The sequence below is a fragment of the Carlito syrichta genome, unplaced genomic scaffold, assembly GCF_000164805.1.
Source record: "Carlito syrichta isolate Samal-C Ts95f unplaced genomic scaffold, Tarsius_syrichta-2.0.1 Scaffold127756, whole genome shotgun sequence".
NCBI lineage: Eukaryota > Metazoa > Chordata > Mammalia > Primates > Tarsiidae > Carlito > Carlito syrichta.
Window position 1 is genome coordinate 72,987 of NW_007071852.1, and position 18,955 is coordinate 91,941.

Genomic DNA, 18,955 nt, shown 5'->3' on the forward strand with positions numbered 1-18,955 from the left:
GAAAGGCCAGTATGTCCTTGTCCCCCATCCTAGTCAAAGCTGTCTTTGTCAGGTAACCTGAAATCCAAAGTACTAGAGTGTGTCAATGGCAAGGGTGCCATTAAAGACTGTAGAACATTTACAAGTAGCCACCAGTTCTCCTCACAGGTATGTACTCTTGCATTTCAAGAAATGATAAAAGACAATGCTTGACTGCTCTGTTTCCTTCTGCCTGTCCACAGTAACGTGATGCAGAGCTTTCTGCGAAAGCACGAGGCTCCTCAGAGTCTGCTTTGGAAGAGCTGTATTTGTGAAGTTAATGTTGGAGCTAACACTACTTATGAGGGTAAAACAAGCTCCGTGTATTTTGTATTAAACCATCAGTAAAAAAATGAAGACAGTATCATTACTTTCAAAATATAGAAAGCCAATAGTTGAAATCATTTAGTAGTAAAATTTTTTTCTACATATAACCTCATAAGTGTAAAGAGTATTAGAGCAATGCGACAGCTATATTTGACTCTTGTTAGGTTAAGGACTTCTCAGGTAAGGCTTAGGATCAGGAGAGTGTCACTCAGTGATCGAGGTACCATGACATTGCACACCCATTCCCCCTCTCTATTTTGACTAAAAGACAGATACTATATTTGGATATGATAGGTGTTTTTTGTCTGGGAGGAGAGTGCAGAACTGTTTATAGTACATAAACAATCAGCATGGAAAATGCTAGTACATATAGAAAAGTGAACATCAGTACAAGCTTGTTTCCACAAGGTTCTCTCTTGATGAGAACCTTCGCTTTGTGGCACAAAAAGCTTGGCGTTCGTGTCAGACTGCAGTTTATGTCATTAGAAATCAAAGCCATTACATGAGATATAGAAGATTCTTTAGAAATATTAACTTCTTCTCTGGCTAGTAAAGGCCAGAAGTAAAACTACTAAAATCATTCTCCTCCTCCTCATCATCATGAAAAACATGACCCCAGTTTGCTTTAAAGTCAAATTTACAAACTGACCCTTTAAAATACAGCATGTCACAAAGCCTTCTGAGTTTGGAATGTAGCATTGCATCAGATTTTCCACAAAAGCCCCTAAGGATCACAAGAAGCTTTCTTAAAATAAAAAAAAAAAAAAGAAAGAAAGAAAGAAAAAGAAAATTCCAGTTGGGAGGAACTGGTTCTCAACTGAGCTCCTAAAACTGGAATTTCAGATATACAAGAGGACAGGAAACAGATAACTTGGTTTTTGTCTTTGTACATGTCCATACTGTTTGTTGTTGTTGTTGTTGTTGTTGTTGGTGTTTAATGCAGCTACGATGTTTCTGCCAAAGATAAAGAAAATAGGGTGGACAGAGCAGTTACCACCAGAACCAGTAGTGGGCTCAGATTGCAGCTTGGAGGAGCAGCCATTGATTTTGTGGTTATGTGGCTGGAAGCACCAAGACCATCCTTTTCATAATCATGCTGTAAGAAAGAATGGTTTCGTTATCACATACTGCTTGTATTCATTCTATCCCAGTAGATTTTAACCACACTCTTTCTCTCCCTCCTTCCCACTCCCAACTCGCTAACCCACTCGCCAAAACTGACCTTTGCACTGAGACTTTCATTCACTGACTTGAACATGGGTGAGAACTGGACTCTTGATAAAGTGTTTAACATTTATTAAAATCATTCTCCTCCTCCTCATCATCATGAAAAACATGAGCCCAGTTTGATTTACAGCCAAATATTAAAATCCATTGGGGGGAAAATATTTACTCTCAGATATTCTTGCCATTCTTCACCCCTTCTCCCCAGACCCTTCTCCTTCTGGGTACCACTGGCTGAGGAGGAATGCTCGCTGTCTCTCCCCACGATGGAGTAAGGGCAGGAAAAACCATCTCAGGAAACTTATCCAGTCAAGGGGACAGTTCACACAGAGATGGGTCATAAACAGAATCAGAGACAGGCAAAGCGGGCAGCAGCTTTTCCCTCCACGAGCCAGTTTAATCCTAGATTTTATAGATGAGGCGTCAGAGCAGGAGCTTGTCTTGCCCATTGGTGGGAGAGTCCAAATCAGAACCCAGGCTTCTGGATTCCCAGTCAGCACAGCTCTCCTTCCCCAGGAGCGACTCCTGGGTCCACCAGCACCTGCCTGACCCACAAATGCCACAACCCACATAAGCAACTAGAGTTGGTACCCAGCAGAACTATTGGGTCCTTGCCTGTAAATTGGGGAGAGGAATGTGCCTGCCCTATTTACCACTGGGCTGCTGTGGGGTCAGAGGCGCTGCAGTTAGAGAACATTTGGTGAGCAGTCAGTTGCTAGGTATTTTCTCCGTGCCAGATGATTTTACATGTCTGTGATCCCAGAGAATCTCATGGCACTGGAACAACAATGTCAGTGCTGGGGCCTGCTTCTGAGGTGAGGATCCCAGGTCCCACACTTACTTCTAATTTTGCTAACTGGAATCCAGAACCTGCACCTTGCTCAAAGGGCAAGATGGGCATGTTTTCTGGACCTGAAGTCTTATTGCCTTTGAACCTTTGAGTCAATACCCTGCCCTAGGGGCCCAAAGGCTATGTCCCTGTAAATGCAGGAAGCCCCCAAAAGAAACATAACTTACATCAGAAAGACAGAGGTGTGTGCTGCCCGAAACATTGGATTTCAGCTTCTGTGCCTGGGGAGACACAAGAAAAACAAACAAACAAATAAAAACAAACAAACAAAAAAACCCATTCAAACATAACACAGAAGAGTAATTACTGATGATCCATTAATCAACTGTTGAGGGCAGTACTATCCGATAGATATGTGAACCATGATGTGAGCCCATATATAATTAAAAATCTTCTAGCAGTCACATTGGCAAGAGACAACAGGTGAAGTCAACTTTCATAATATGTTTTATTTAACCCAATACATTACTATTTCAATTTGTAATCAATAAAAACATCATTAATGAGATACTTTATATTCTTTTTTTTCCTTTCTACATCTTCAAAATTTGGCGTGTTCGACATGGCATGTCTTCATTCAGACTTGTCCCATTTCAAAGGCCAGTGGCTACTGAAGAGGCAGCATGGGCTAAGTTACTGAAGAAAAAAATCTTAAAGTGATCACTTATTTAGACTTCTGAGTGCTGATTTGGGGGAAGTACCTCCTTCTAGGTAAATATATTGCAATACAAATCCCTACTTATAGTAATCTAGAGAGAGGTCTTCCTAAGCTCATTTGTTCGTGTGTTTATTTGTTGCTCCAGTTAACTTATTGAGCACTTACTATTTTCCAATACTGGGCATACGGTGGTGAACAAAAAAACATGTTTCCTGGACTCATGGGGCTCCCCTCCAGTACAGTGAACCCTCACTGTTCAGGGGCTAAGGCATAGGGCAGGGACCCTTTCAGACAGCTACCCTCAAGGAATCCTGCAGGGCCTTACAGACCCTCAATTCAGCAATGTAAAAACTGCTTCCAGGCAGGATGCTTTGGCTCACACCTGTAATTCCAGTATTTTGGGAGGCCGAGATGGGTGGATTGCTTGAGCCCTGAAGTTCAAGACCAGCCTGGGCAACATAGAGAACCCCTGACTCTAAAAAAAAAAATATATTTAAAAAATTAGGCAAGTGTAGTGGCACACGTCTGTAGTCCCAGCTACTCAGAAAGCTGAGGCGGAATAGAGCCCAGGAGGACGAGGCTGCCATGAGTCATGGTTGTTGTGATCGTGCCACTGCACTCCAGTCTGGATGACACAGTGAGACCCAAACCCTAAATAAATAAACAACAACAAAAAACAACTGCCTCCAGGGCAGTTGCAAGGGGACTAAGCTGTGAAGGCACTGAGATCCTTCTTTCCCCTCAAACAACTCTGCCCAGGGTTACCTGAGAATTTAGTTGAGAAAAGTTTCCATTGTTCAAACAATTACAATGAAAATGCTTGTGGAAACTACTGACCTCAGTACAATTCTTCCATTTTACAAAGGAAAACAGAGCCTTGAGAAGATAAGTGACTTATCCAAGATCACACTTAGAGTAATTTACTTAGAGTCAGGATACAGACCAAGTCTCATCAACTCTTGAATGAACATGTGCAACCCCCTACATTACAGTGTTTCTTTCAGATTCTACCCCCTAAAACACCCACACAAAGAAATCTCCCACAATTCCCCCATCTCACCCCCAGCAATGGGAGCCCTTTAGCACTGACAGAGAGCTCATTTGCCAACATTATGAGCCCTGGTTAAGTGTCACGTTTGAATGGAGGAGTATCTGGGGAGCCAGCTCAGTGTGCAGGGCACCAGCAGGCTGCCTGTTGGAAGACTTCTGCAACTCACTGAAGACATGCTAGGTTGAAATGATAGCATGTTCACCCAAGGAGTAATTTATTGGCCATAATGCTCCTTGGGAGGCATCATAATCTTTACCTATATTTGCATATGCCAGCTGTGAATATGAAATAGAAACCTTTAAACAGGCATCAAGAATAAGGCACTGTGAAGCATCCCTGGGCTGTTCAAAGGTCACTAAATGTTATGTATAAGAAGATCAGAAGGGAAATTGGAAGAGGAATTGAATCTGACTCAAAAGCCTACTTTTAATCTATATTAATAGCAAATCTGGTCCACTGCATTGTTACCTACAGAGAATAATGTACAGAACCTTGTATGTTTTATTTCCGTTCAAGTTTGGAATTGTGCCCAGACACCAAAATGGCCCTAAAACATCACATTCTGCCTTTTCTTTTCTAGGCCATAATCTACAAAAGACATAAACCCTTGCTAAGGGCCTTTGCATAACTAATAAGTTCACCCAATTGCACAGAGAAGGCAGCATGACTTCTAGACTGGGATTCATTGTGCCCTCAAGTTGTTTCTGGGCTTGTGATCACAGTTAGGCTGCACCTCAGTGTCCTAGATCACAGTGGTCTCTAAGAGTTTTAAGGGCTGGACAGGGTTCCTTCCTTCTTTGTTCTGTGTGATTAGCACCAGCAGGCAGTGTTTTACTCATTGTGTACACAATCTTGACACTCGCTAGCTGTCCTGCAGGAACGTGTTGAAGCACTAGTATAACCCTGCCATTATTAAATGACTGTAAAGGGGCTTTCATCAATGGGCTAGAAAAGGCCTTAACTGTAACAGATTTTCTTAAGTGGACTCCAACTACATAGACACATTTCTGACTCTCATTAGTCCTGGAAAGTTTCACACCATATATAGCATTTATAAGGTAGACATGCTGAGTCTAAAATCCTAGGCTCTTGTCCTCCATCTGAGAATGGCTGGGATAACTTCAGTCATACAGGAAAATGCATTCAGGCTAGCTCCAAGTCTCTGGGCTCTCGTTCCCTGAAAAGTGGGCATCCCCTTGACCTCTATATAAAGGAAACAGTCGGTTTCTGGCTTTGCCTCCCTGCAGCCCTGTTGGCTTGACTGAAGCTGGAGGCAGCAGCCCTCAAGCTCATCTTGCTTGGAGGACCATTCTGGTTGGCATACCTGGATGAAGTGCTGGATCCAAGTAAGAATGTACAGCCAGGCCCTTCCAGAGGATGCTCTGAGAAAATGCCTTCTCTCCTTTTAAATACCTTCCCAACCCACAGAAGCACTCAGCACTCCAGGGGCTTAGCAGTCCACACACAAGCCTCTCCATACTCTTATATGATATATTAATAAGCTTCCTACAGAGTGGCTTGGGTGCACAGGAAATCACCACTGCTGTAGAAGCAGAGCAGAGTAGCCCTGGAGTGCTACCTAAACCTAGCATGGAACATTATAAGGTCTGTGATACTGATCAGAAGGTGAAGAGCAAATGTTACTGATGGCTGAATTGGCAGGTGTCACGTGGGTAACAGAATCAAAGGATTATACACAGATGTGAGATATTTTAAAATCTCTCGATGAACAAGATAAGGGCCAGAGAGTGTCTGCTGCCTAGACTAGATAGGTCAACAACAGACTACATCACTGGGCGGGGTGCCCAGTGTCTGTACCAGTGTTCATGCTGCAGATGGAGGGGCAGAGCCCGGGACATAGACTTGTGAGTGCCTGGCTGGTTGCAAGCTTATGAGACCTGTGGATGGTGTGAAGCCCCAGTGACCACTAAGAATCAGAAACCTACCTACCTGTGCTTCAGAAACTCTGGGTCTTAAAGCTCACTTTAGAAGCCCAAGAAACCTGTTATTTCCACATTTTTTTTTTTTGAGCTGGAGTCTCACTCTTGTAGCCCAGGCTGGAGTGTAGTGGTATGCTCCCGGCCACCGCAGCCTCGACCTGCTGGGCTTAGGCGATACTTCCACCTCAGCTGGAACTATAGACGCACACTACCACGCCTGGCTAGTTTTTGTGATTTACTGTAGAGACGAGATCTCATCAAGTTGCCTTAGTGGATCTCAAACAATCCTCTCGCCTCAGTCTTCCAAAGCGCTTGGATTACAGGCTGAGCCACCATGCCCAACCTATTTCCACATTTTAATGGCTTTTATCTTGAGCATTTTTGCAAACATCATCAAGTTATCACTGTCTCACTAGTCAAGTACAATAAATGAAAACAGATAAAACTACAGGCATCCGTCACTTTCAATTTCACAAAGAGTGCTTATACACTATTTCTATTTTATTTTATTATTTTATTTGCCAAGTTGCCTGGGAGGGTCTCGAACCCGCGGGGTCAGGCAATTCACTCACCTCAGCCTTCCAAAGCGCCAGATTACAGGCTGAGCCACCGAGCCCAGCCACTCTTCCACTTTCTAACTTACCTTATATCTTACAGAGTTCCAGAAGTTTGTTTCTTATTTTTTTTTCCTTTTAAATTTTCCTGGGGCTGACCCAGTTTTTAGCAACTGAGATAGCATTTAAAGTGTCCAGGCGTGGTGGCTGAAATCTGTAATCCCAGCACTGAACCCAGCAGCTCGACGCTGGGGTGGCCATGAGCATGCCACTGCACACTCCAGCCTGGGCAATGGAGTGAGATTCCAACTCAAAAATAAAAATTGGAAGAGTAACTTTTTTTTTTTTTGAGTTGGAGTCTCACTCTGTCGCCCAGACGGGAGTGCAGTGACTGCTCCTGGCCACCGCAGCCTCAACCTGCTGGGCTCCGGCGATCCTTCCACCTCAGCCTTCCAAGTAGCTCGAACTACAGGCACGCGCTACCATGCCCAGTTAATTTTTGACTTATTGTAGAGAGGAGGTCTCGCCAAGTTGCCCAGGTGGGTCTCGAACCCGCGGGCTCAGGCAATCCACTCACCTCAGCCTCCCAAAGGCGCAGGATTACAGGCTGAGCCACCGAGCCTGGCTGGAAGAGTAACTTTTATTCCCTGAGTTATAAACCTACATAACCAAGGGTGCAACATGGAAGTGTCTCTTCTGTGAACCCCACAGCCTTTCTGCTTATGGGATATCCAGGGACCCAGCACAGAGCTCAACCAGCCTACACCTACCTACATACCCAAACTTATGGTTTGTGGTTTTAAAATATAATATGTCTTTCAAAAAAAGATACAGAAGAGAAGATGTATGTCATTTAAAAAAAAATCAACTTGAACTATCATTATAATATGTCGAAAAATCTCTTTTATTAGACTGTGTTTCCTAACATCTAATTTATAATTATACACTTTAGGGGAAGTTGCCCGACACTGAACTGGGGGAAATGACATTATCCAAACATCATACCTTGAGGTTTTCATCTTGAGAATGAGAAGATGAAAAGTATACCAGAGAAGGCTGTCCCTAAACTGAGAGCGTTCCCTGCACTCTGAAAAATGAGGGAAACCCATTCTTTAGGCACTTCATAAACCTTGTCCCTCCAGCAGCTATTGCTCTCGAGTTACAAAATTGTCACTGGCCGTAATCCGCAAGTCCAGGCACGTCACATAAAAGAATTTCCAGGGCACTGTAATTGCAAGGCCAGACCTCGCTAGTCCCTGACACCAGAGGGTTAATAAATGCATTAGATGCTGTTAACCTCTGTTACCTGGAGTCAGAGTAGTGACTCTCCTGCTTTTTACCCCAGTGATTACCATTTGGAAAGCCTGCCTTGGTGCCAACAGCTTTCCTGTACAGAACACACAGACACACACATCATTTATAGCTCTCAGTCGAGTCCTCACACAGGTTCTGTCCCACAGTAGGCTCTCCCCAAGTTTGCGGGACAGGTCAGGCTTGTGAGCAGCATGCTTGCTCTGATTATGGAATTGGAGACTTAAAAGCACACCAGTTCGGAGTCTGGCCTTTGCTGCCCCAGGACTCCCTTTCTGTAGAGAAGCCAGTGTTTAATCTTAAGTTTTTAGGCAGCTGTCAGCCAGCAGGGCATGGAACATTTCTCTGCTCTCCTCCATGCATAAGAAAAGCCAGTTTCTGCTCTACCTTCAGAAAATAAAACCAGAGGAAATTGCCCAATCCAATAGCAACAGACTGTCCAGGCTGCAGCCAAATAGTCGTAATTAATGATGCTCTGGTTCTCTTCTCCCTTGCCTTACTGATTAGAGAGATTTGCTATATTAGGAACCTGTTTGCCTAATGACAGAATACAAGCAATAAACAGAGAAATACACAGACTGTAAAATGCAATCAACTTTGCTCTCCAGCACTCACTAAGTACCTAGTCACATCTATCACACTTGTCAATACCAGTTTATTAGCATACGAGTCTCTTTTACAGCATCAATTGGACCTTTGCTAGAAAAAAAACCATTACACGAGTTCTTCACAAAAGAATCCACCAGCAAAAGTCTAGAATTCAAAGCCATTTCTCAATTTAAATCTATACATCTTATGTTTTCTTGTAGGGCAATCATTGGAAGAAGGGTATGCACCATATTCCAAAGGGTGACTGAGTAGAGGAACCTACTTCAGAGCGTACATTTTTTCGCATTATATTTTAATCAAATAGTTTCACCTGATTGTAGAATTTTAGGGGTAATACATACTACATAACAATTCTATTGCAAACCTGATACCTATTTGCCCAAATTAATTTCTGCACCTAAAAAGAAAACAGAAAAAAGAAGCCAGTTGCTAGTGAATGCAAGCTAAGTATGGTGGTCCACCCAGTGGCCTGGAGCCTTACATTTTCTTTCAAATTTTTGGATTTTGCCTATTGGGAAAGGTTTTAATTGCTGGTCCGGTCACAAGCAGTTGGTCATCCTTTCTGAAATCCCTGCTACTGTCTATTTTGAAACTCGCCTTCCTGGAGATTTGCTTTTCCTACAAACTTAGTAACAACGACTTGCAACCACTAGTCTGAATAATGTGCAGTAAAGTCAGCTGCATAAAACAAGTGGACACATAAATAAGGCCTACTCTGAGCCTTTGGGCTTGGATGTTTGTCTTTTAGGGCCTAAGCTTAACAGGGAAGGAATCTATTTTCTCCAAGCTGAATTATGTGGAGCCTCATGGACCCTGGTCCAGGCCAGGGGTAAAACAAGGGGCTGCAAAGGTAGCTGAGGTGAGCTGGGGCCAGTGTCCTTCTGAAAAGAGGCTGGAGTAGTCCTGGGTGGTTTTTCTACCTTCGAGCCAAGGACTGTCTGATCTTCTCCACCTACTCCTCCCAGAGACACTTATCTCCGTGTTACTTGAATCTCAGCCAAAAGGCTTTCATTACATTAAGCTCTCTGAAGGTCTTGTAAAGATATTTCACTCAGTACAGGTTTCAGAAAGGCCCAGGGGTGCCAAGTTTAGTTAGTCTGGACAGGTCAAGCATGGTCATAGAATAAGGGGCCTGTACCCAAAGTATGGCTCAGATGGAGGCTAAGCTATGTTTGGAAGAGGCCTCCAATAATACATGTGTAGTGAACTGAAAAAAAGCCAGATTTGAGGTATATGATTGCAGCCTTGAAGGTGACATGGAGACATGCTCTGGATTCTAGAAGAGCTTAGATTCCTGGCACCTATTGGGCAGTCAGAAATAAACTGTGCAATTTAGCTTGAGCACAGTGCCAAGCACAGAGCAGAAACCCTCTTCCCTGACCCAACTGGGGACTGGGCCCATAGGTGGTCAATTGACAAATTAAGTGAAAGGGCAAAATCATTTAAAATGGCATATTTGTATGAATCTCTAACTTAAAATCAAAATGTCATTCCTTTACTGATTTTTGGATACATGACCAAGGTTACATTTTTTTTCTTTGTCGTCTCTAAGAGTCTATGGATTAGAGCTCCCTGGCTTATGTTTGCATAAGCTACGCCTATAATTCATGGTCTGCAGTTCCCAGTTTCAGCTTATTTAAAACAGGAGTGATGTTTATTTGACACCACAGAGGAATCTCAGTCAGAATCTTCCTACATTTTAATAATTTTTCTCAGTCTTTTTCAGTTGTCTCGCCCACACCTAAAAAGTCACTTTTAAATTTGGTTTAGAATTTGCCTTTTCAGATTTATCAACTAAGTTTACATTGAAGTAATTGTGTTTTTCTTTGTGCTACAATTTCAGTGATTCATGTAATATTTAGTAAATGATGTAAGCAAAGTTCCAAATACAACCAGCACACAAAGGTTTAGGGACAAATCTACTTGACATTTGGAAGACTCTGTCCCAACTGTAGAGAGCAAGAGGCACACGTGGGCAGACGGGAAGTCTACCAGGGTGGAGCATCCAGTACACCTTGTGCACTAGCCAGCACTTCTGCAGGGGAATGAACAGGTTGGCTTTTGAGGTGAGCTGGTTAAGTGAGGGTTAGTTAAGAGTGCTTCTGCAGGCCGGGCTCGGTGGCTCAGCCTGTAATCCTGCACCTTTGGGAGGCTGAGGTGAGTGGATTGCCTGAGCCCGTGGGTTCGAGACCCGCCTGGGTAGCAAGACCTCATCTCTACAATAAATCAAAAAATCAGCCGGGCGTGGTAGCGCATGCCTGTAATTCCGGCTACTTGGAAGGCTGAGACGGAATGATCGCCAGAGCCCAGCAGGTAGAGGCTGCGGTGGCCGGGAGTGGCCACTGCACTCCAATCTGGGCGACAGAGTGAGACTCTAACTCAAAAAAAAAAAAAGAGTGCTTCTGCTATAATTTAGGACTGGTAAAAAGAGCACAGGTTATGAAGACCCTTAGTGCTGGTTTTTTAGCTATCTGCTATGATTCTAATAATCCCTGCCCCACTGTCTAAATCATAGGGTTGTTGTGAGAATCTAATGTTATACTCTAGATAAAAGTCCTTTTAAAATTCAAGTCTCTTATCCCCTCTGCCGTTCCTGGTCATTCTTGGATTGGAGCAATGGTGGGAAAAATGCAAAATTTCAGGCTAATTGGTCTTGTTAACATGGTATTGGAGGGAACTGGCTCATGATCTTCGATAATTCCTTGGATTTAAAAATGAATGCCATGAAAGAGACACAGTCTGGTAAGATATGTCAACAGTCCTCCATTAGCTAAGCAGTCCCTTGGGCTCCCCTGTCCATCTCAGGCACACCATAAAAGGACGCCTGTAGCCTTGCACTTGTAATTTAACACTAATGGCAAGATGGCAAGGAGTGCTGTGTGTAGGCTCTGTCTACAGCACGAAGCTTAACAGGGCGCCCTAGCCAGGCTTACTTCTTTTCATAACTTCACAGGATCATCTTACATCTTTTTTTTTTTCTTTTCCCTACACTGGGGCAAATGCAGGTTGCAAAATTCATTAGAGAACTGCTTGTTTTTGTTCATGGTTAACTTGCTTGATTAGTAAGATATTCAAACAAGAAGCAATTATGAGCTGTATTTTAGAAAATTATGCCCAATTAACAATAAGAGGATGATAAACAATATATGAAAGACATTTTGATTTGGGGTATTGCGTGTGTGTGTGTGTGTGTTATGTACAGCCAATATTCAGCATTAACGGTATAAAGACAACTAGGAGGGGCAGACCTAAAATGAAACATGTTTTCTCAGAATGTGCAGTTGGAAATGCAAATGGGCAAGAGCAACAGAAAAGATTCATTGTTGTCCCTGATGAGAAGTGCATGAAGCCTATCTCATCAGACACGCATCCTCATCACTATCAGATAATATTTATTAAGCCTCTCATTCTCCTGTGCATTTATGTGCAGTTGAGTGCAGCCCTGTAATGGCTCTGTGACTTATGGTGGTAACTAAGGTTTGATATAAAACACACATAACGGATCAAGGGCTTTTGTTCATCCTCTGGCTCAGAAGATGGAGCACTATTGGTGCTGAAGAAAGCAAGGCAAAAGCAAAAAAAAAAAAATTAAAAATTTCAAAAGATATGCTTTTAGTAGATAGAGAAAAATATTCTAGAAGATATAGAAAAACCAAGTAGACTGATAGGGATGATGGCTGTGATCATTACTATCACTAATACACTTAACTGACAACAATCCTATCCACATCTTACCAAATAATCCCGATGACCCAAACCACTTTCTGAGGGGTCACTCTTCGTACAGATCAGGATCAGGAGCTCAGAGAGGTTGTGACTTGCTTCAGTCTCCACAGCTTGGAGTGGCTGCACTGGGAGTCAAACACAGTATCTCCAACTCCAAGACCCAGGCATGTTGACTCTGTGCAGGACATGCTACCCATTATCTCACATAATCCTTATACTAACCCTTGTAAGTAGCTCCTGTTATCTTGCTGACAGCTATGGAAGGTTCTGAGAGGTGCAGTAATAAGCCCCGGGGTCACAGAGCCAGCACACACAGAACTGGCTCAGTCAGCCTAGAATCAATGGAGCATCTGGCAAGTGGTACAAAGCACAAGGGATCTTCCCAAGTCTCATCCTAGAACCAGGAACAACTTCTGCACATGCAGCTTCCGTCACAAGTCGGAGGTTAAGCCAGGCCGGGTGGTTTCTGCTCCCTCAGGAACCCTGCAGGTGAGTGCCTCACCTAGGTCCTTGCAGCTAGGGGCAGGCAAGGGACAGCCACTCTAAGGAAAACTCCCAAAATGTCTACTCAATAATCACCATCCTGAGTTTCGTCTCTAGACATTCTCATTCATGATATGGCTGCTCTTAGGCGTACAATATGAGGGGCAAAAGGGAAAGGAAGTTTTTGGTTGAATTTTATCCTGCAAGAGAACCAGAGCCATTTTCTTCCACATTATGGATTTCTGTGGTTTAAGAACAGGCAGAGCCTATTATTTAGGGGAGGTACACTTGGTTAGAAGTCCTAAGGATAAAAGGTCAGTAGGGGATACAAGACATTGGATTTATTTATAGTATATGATCTAAGTGTACTCAGAGGTATTCTCATAGGTTACTCAGAGCAAGAGAGCATATTTATAGCCAAGATGGTGCAGACATCCTATTCCTTTTTATTAAGCATGTTTATTACCTAGCAATTGGGTTAAGCAATTGTCCAAGGGCTGAATTACTGTCCTTCTGATGGGCTGGCCTCACTGCCCTCTGGACCACAGGTGCAGGTGGCCTAATGGCTCTTCCCACAATGCACTGGGGGGAGGGGACTCATCTTCCCACCCCCATCCTTAAGTCATTCTTCTTATTTTTTGAGAATAGTGGTTTTTTGAGAATAGTGGTTTAAAAAAAAAGGTGCTTACGAGACGACATCATAAACAGGTGATCATAAATAAATTGGGCTAATTCTGCAAGGTAGCATACCTATATGATGGCCAAATTCATTTTTCACATGAATTTTGGGGTAAAGGTCACTGAATGCCTTCTCAGCACAGTCTCCTATCTCGTGGTCAGCAAAGACCACCCAGGAAGATAAAATAATGATACAAATAGTTACTGTCTCGGAGGCTGAGTTACTGTGATGGAGGATTTTACTTTTTTAATAATTACAACGCTCCTAGACAATAGTGCTAATCATTGTCCTATTACAGATGATGAATCCAAGAATCAAAGAGATTAAACTACTCGACACCTTAGTCCACAGGAGAGTTTGGGTTTTATTGTAGCAAGAAGCCTGGCTCTTCAGTATCTTCTTCTCCTAAGCGCAATAGCCTCCTTTTCCCAAAAAAAGGCAACTTTGAGAACTAACCATCCTGCTGTTGGCCTATTGTTTGCACAATTGCTTGTCAAGCATCAGTTCGATCAATGCTGTATTCTGCCTGAGATAAATGAGGGGGGACCCAAAAAACACAGACTTTATGTATAAAAATTGTGTATTTATTCTTACATGTCTAAACTTCAGTCACCTTCTAAGTACTCTCCCTTTGATGCGGTACACCTATCAAGATATTTTTTCAAAATAGTTTTTGAGTTCATCGATTTTGATGTCTTTTAGTGCTTCTGCTGTTTCTGTGTTTCACCTCTTCCACGGCAGCAAAATGTTTCCCTTTGAGGACTTTTTTCACCGGGGAAACAAACAAAAAGTTGCTCAGGGCCCGACAAGGTGAAAAAGGAGGGTGGAGCATGGGGGTCATGACATCTTGGGTCAAAACTGCTGAATATTCAGCACGATGTGGGCAGGTATGCTCGTAAATTACCCATGATGACATGGGCAAACGTGTTGAAAGACTCTTCAAAAACAAAAAATTCACTGAAGCCGAATGCAGCCTCTCACAACAACGCTAGCTGGTACACTGATGTTGATGAGTTCCTAAAACACTTAGCTAGCAGGGAAAGTCTATAGTGCAAGGGACCCAGCCTCCAAAAAATAATTCCGGGGTTTTTTTTTTTTGGTCCCCTCTTGTATTATCTTAAAGTGAGTGTAATTGGAATAAAACAAATTATGGTATTGCCTCCCCTCTCCACAGGACCACAGAATCACTAAGTGCTACTCACTATACCCATGATAACACTGTACTGGGGTGAGGATTAAGATGAGACAATAGCTGAAGCCCAGAGCAAATGCCCATTCCCAGGCAGCAAGAATGTCTTTCAGCATCTTTGCCGAAATAACTGTGACCTGACAAAAGATACCCAAATGGCAGGCATGGACAGCCTTAAGTTGTTTTCAAGCAGCACCAAACATCAACAGAAATACTCTAGAGCCAAGCTGACAAAGATGGGTGAGTCAACTAAAGAACTGATTGAGAGACTGTGTTGTTTTGGGATGATGAAAGAAAGGGTTCTAGCCACTGCAGGTGACCATTCCCCAGCGTATTTCAGGTGAGGAGTTCAAAATTAACCTGCCCACTATTTATGTAAAAGGTACTGCTGTCCGTAACACTGAGTGGTAATGCATTGTGAACCCCTGATCCCTGGACTGCACCCCAGAGAAGAAAGAGCCCAGCCACATGGGACTTCTTCTGACAATTGCCTTTTCTGTAGCAGAAACAGGGCTCTGAGCCAGAGCTGGTCTACCCAAGAATTACACTGTACTCAGGGGTCCTGGGACCCAATTCCTCATGGTGTGCTCTGTGAGCTATGTGATAACTGTATTTGTGTACCTGGCCCAGGGCCACCTGACTTTTGTTGTCTGACAACATACTCCTAGAAAATTCCAGAAATATAATAACATGAACTAGAATTGCAATGACAATGTGAGATAGCACCCTCTCCCTGAGCTATATGCTAACACTTTTGTATTCCTAATAATAGTATATACTTAAATTATAATGTAGGGCCCCTTTTTGCCATTTGCTTTATAGAATGGTGAAGTATGAATTGTATGGAGGTGTTTACCAGAGGTTAGGAGTTGGAGGTGAGGCAGTGTGATCAAGGGCCATTTGTGACTTCTCAAGATATAACCAACTTACCGCCTGTTTTAGCTGAAGTTCTCCTGGCCTCTCTAGTGCTCACCCAGTGCTTGGCAAATAGGTTTATTCTAGCTATAAGAGATTAGGAATAAAAGACTAGAAAAAGAGAGAGAAATTATAATTCAGAGATACTACAGTGAGTGTGCTTAATTTGGAGGGCATCTGGCTACATTGTTATTAAGAAAAATAGATCCCTCGGCCTGCCTTTGTTGAAAAGGTGACATCTGGGTTCATTAAAGGTATGCAATAGATTTTGATAAAAGCTATTTTTCTAAGTCATTAAATTGGATTTTAGGAACTTTACACTCTCCTTCATTTGAACAATTATTAAACTATAAAATAGAATTGCACAATTGCTAAAACCGTAATCTGAAATTTTACAGCCAGCTATAAAATGCTATATTATTAAACTATATTGAAGATGCTCAAGCCCATTACAACTTTTTAAATGAATTATAAAACCCTTTACCACTGATAAAATAATCTTAAATTACAGTATTATGTATTCTAACAATATGTTGAACCAAAGTTTGCTACAATGCAAACATGCCAATCACAAAGAAATCATTATTTGAATTAAGTTTGCAGAAGCTGGCAATCTGATAACAGCTACTTCAGCAATAAGGCAGCCTAGCACCTGATGTCTGCAGGCTGGGCAGGATGTCTTGTCCTCCAAGGGAGGCATCTTTCCCAGTGTCCCTTCAACCACAGGACTAGGAGTCAGAGCCACCAGTGTTTAAAGGCTGCACAGGAGACATTCAGTTGGACCGTAGAGATTAAGCAAAAGCTTGTGATAACAGCACTTTTTTCCTTAACATCTCCCCATGAGAGCTAAAAAATGCAAAATGTTGAGTTACTGAGTAGCTGCCATGTACATGTTTGACACCTATGATGTAGGGTGATACACGCACCTACTTATCATGAAAACCTGGCCCCCAAGATTAAGTTCCTATTTTTTAGCACCAGTTATACCCTGCATGCTTCCATTTCCAGTCAGGTTGAATACACAATTGAAAATGTATTTCAGTTTGCTGGATTGATTGGCAGCCTTAACAGAGTCATACTCAATTTTAAGCTCTGAATTCAAGCACTTTCCTGGCTAAAGGGCTTTGAAAATGTCCTATAAGCAGTTATCATAAAAGGTGTTTTTATAACAGCCTCCTTCTCCTGGGGTTGGTGTGGGTGAATTCTGGGATGCAGTTTCCCTCTGAGCTCATCTGGTGGCATCTGGAATCACAGAGAGACTGTCCAGGGAAGTCACTGGCAGCCTGTCCATGCCGGGAATAGTCAGGTCCACCATATAAGGCCACTTTGCAGCCTGGTCCAGAGCTCCAGTGTGAGGCTTCCAGGAGGGGCCTAAAGTAGCCAGGTGATGGTGGGTCGAGGAGTGGGGAGCACTGTGGTTTAACACTTTTGCTAAAGGAAGTCTCTCCTGCACAGCTCATTTCTCTCAGAGCAGGGAAATAAACTCACTCAGAGCAGGAGACCATTACACAAAGGAAACACTAGGTGTAACCAAGGCCTGGATTTTTTTTAAATGTGACGAAACAACAGTGGGTGCTAGAAAACAGTTTGTATTACACAGAAATAACAGTAACTTCACAAAGACCATAAACCAAATGCCATAAATAACAGGCAACCCCAAGACCATTCTCTTAGACAGACGGCCCTGGCAATGTATCCATGTGGCCACAGTCATTTAAATTCAGCACCTAAGTTAAGGGCTCAGCATTGACATGTCTGGCACTGGTTTTATAAACCCACTCAATCCCACCTCTTATCTTCCATCCATCTTCAAATCCATCTGTGAGGAGCCCAACTGTGGTTTACTATAAACACTTCCATCCACTGTGTTTGTTGGGCAAGTCTCCTTTGAAATGTCCCCTGTGAGGTACTTATCCAGAGTGCTGGAGAGCTAAAAACATTACTCAGAAGAAGGTGATGATGATGTGAGGTCCCAGAAGACTATGAACTTCTGCAGGCTCCTGAATGATGAGAACCAGTTCAAGAGCCTAAGTTAATATCACCTATGATACAGGTACTATTCTAAGGGGACTATTGCCTTGGGGAAATTGAAATTTCGTAAAGTGGTAGTATTAGCACTTAGTATTATGGACTAAATGCACCTCCCCCAATTCATATGTTGAAGCCCCGAGTGTGATAATATTAGGAGGTGGGACCTTTAGGACATAATTATGTTTCGATGACATCAAAAGGGTAGAGCCCACATGATGGGATTAATGCCGTTATCAGAGGAAGAGACACCAGAGGCCTTTCTCTCCTCCAGTGTGAGGATACAGCAAGGAGGGGGTCATCTACAATGTGGAAGAAAGCCCTCACTGGGAACCCAATTTGCTCTCACCTTGATCTTGGACTTCTCAACCTCTAGAACTAAGAGAAATTCATTTCTGTTGCGTAAGCCACCTAGTCTATAGCATTTTGAACTAAGACAAATGGTAACCACAGCTGGCTTCCATTGTTTTTGCCAGCATCATCTGATCCAATGCACCAGTGTGTTCTTGTATTTCCCCATGCGCTTTACCAAATAAGGAGGAGAAAATGTGGGAGGTCATTCAAACACCTCCACTTCCCTTGTTATTATACAGGAAAAGGGGCGTCTTTGAGGCAGCCTTCGCTTTGAGCAGTGATTTTCAACCATGCTCACTTTTGACCCCCAGGAGACATTTGGCAACTCTGAGAACATTTTTGGATGTCGTAATTGGGGAAAGGTGCTACTGACATCCAGAAGATAGAAACCAGAGATGCTGCTAAACATCTTGCAATGCACAGGGTAGCTCCCATAACACAATTATCTAGACCAAAATGTCAACAATGCCAATGCTGAGTAAGCCTGACCTGGAGGTAGTGTTCAAGTCATAGCCAAGAGCTTACTAAACAATACTCATTGAAATTTCCCAAGATGGTATGGGGGTGTGCAGCCCACTTTTCACAAAGAATGTCAATGAAAGCAAGTGACTTCCCGTGGAAAAGCATCTGGTTCCAGACTACATTTCAAAACCACCACTCTGTGAAGGCCTCATCACCTTTTCTTATCTGTAGCAACTCTATGCCATGGGCAAGCAAGACCAGAAAGCCCACTGGAAAACAGGACTGACAAAGCAATGAGTCCTGGTTCTTCAGGGCACTTCTCTGTCATCAAAGCTGGGACAAAGGGGGCCAGTGATATCCAAGTACTGAAAGCCCCTTGAAACTTGTAACCAATATACACTTGTATAGTACCATCTCTGAGCTGGGTGTGCTTTACATCCAGAAACAAATTTAATCCTCATAACACCACACAAAGCTCTTCTACTGTCGACTCCATTTTACAGATGAGGAAATTGAGGCAGCAAAGAGAAGCAATTCACTCAAAGTTCCATGGCTAGCAAGTGTTGAAGTACAAAAT

The 18,955-nt window shown here is 42.9% G+C and overlaps 1 protein-coding gene across 1 annotated transcript in view; it reads right to left on the reverse strand.

Moving 5' to 3' along the window:
- Positions 1-320: 320 nt before the first annotated feature.
- LOC103250284 (GDNF family receptor alpha-1-like) overlaps positions 321-18,955 on the reverse strand; it is a gene marked incomplete at its 5' end in the record, with an annotated part of 76,828 nt that continues 58,193 nt past the window's right edge. The window contains 2 exons of the mRNA XM_021707947.1: positions 321-1,441; positions 2,587-2,640. Of these exons, the coding sequence (XP_021563622.1) occupies positions 1,289-1,441; positions 2,587-2,640 (207 nt within the window). The remainder of the gene's footprint in view (positions 1,442-2,586; positions 2,641-18,955) is intronic.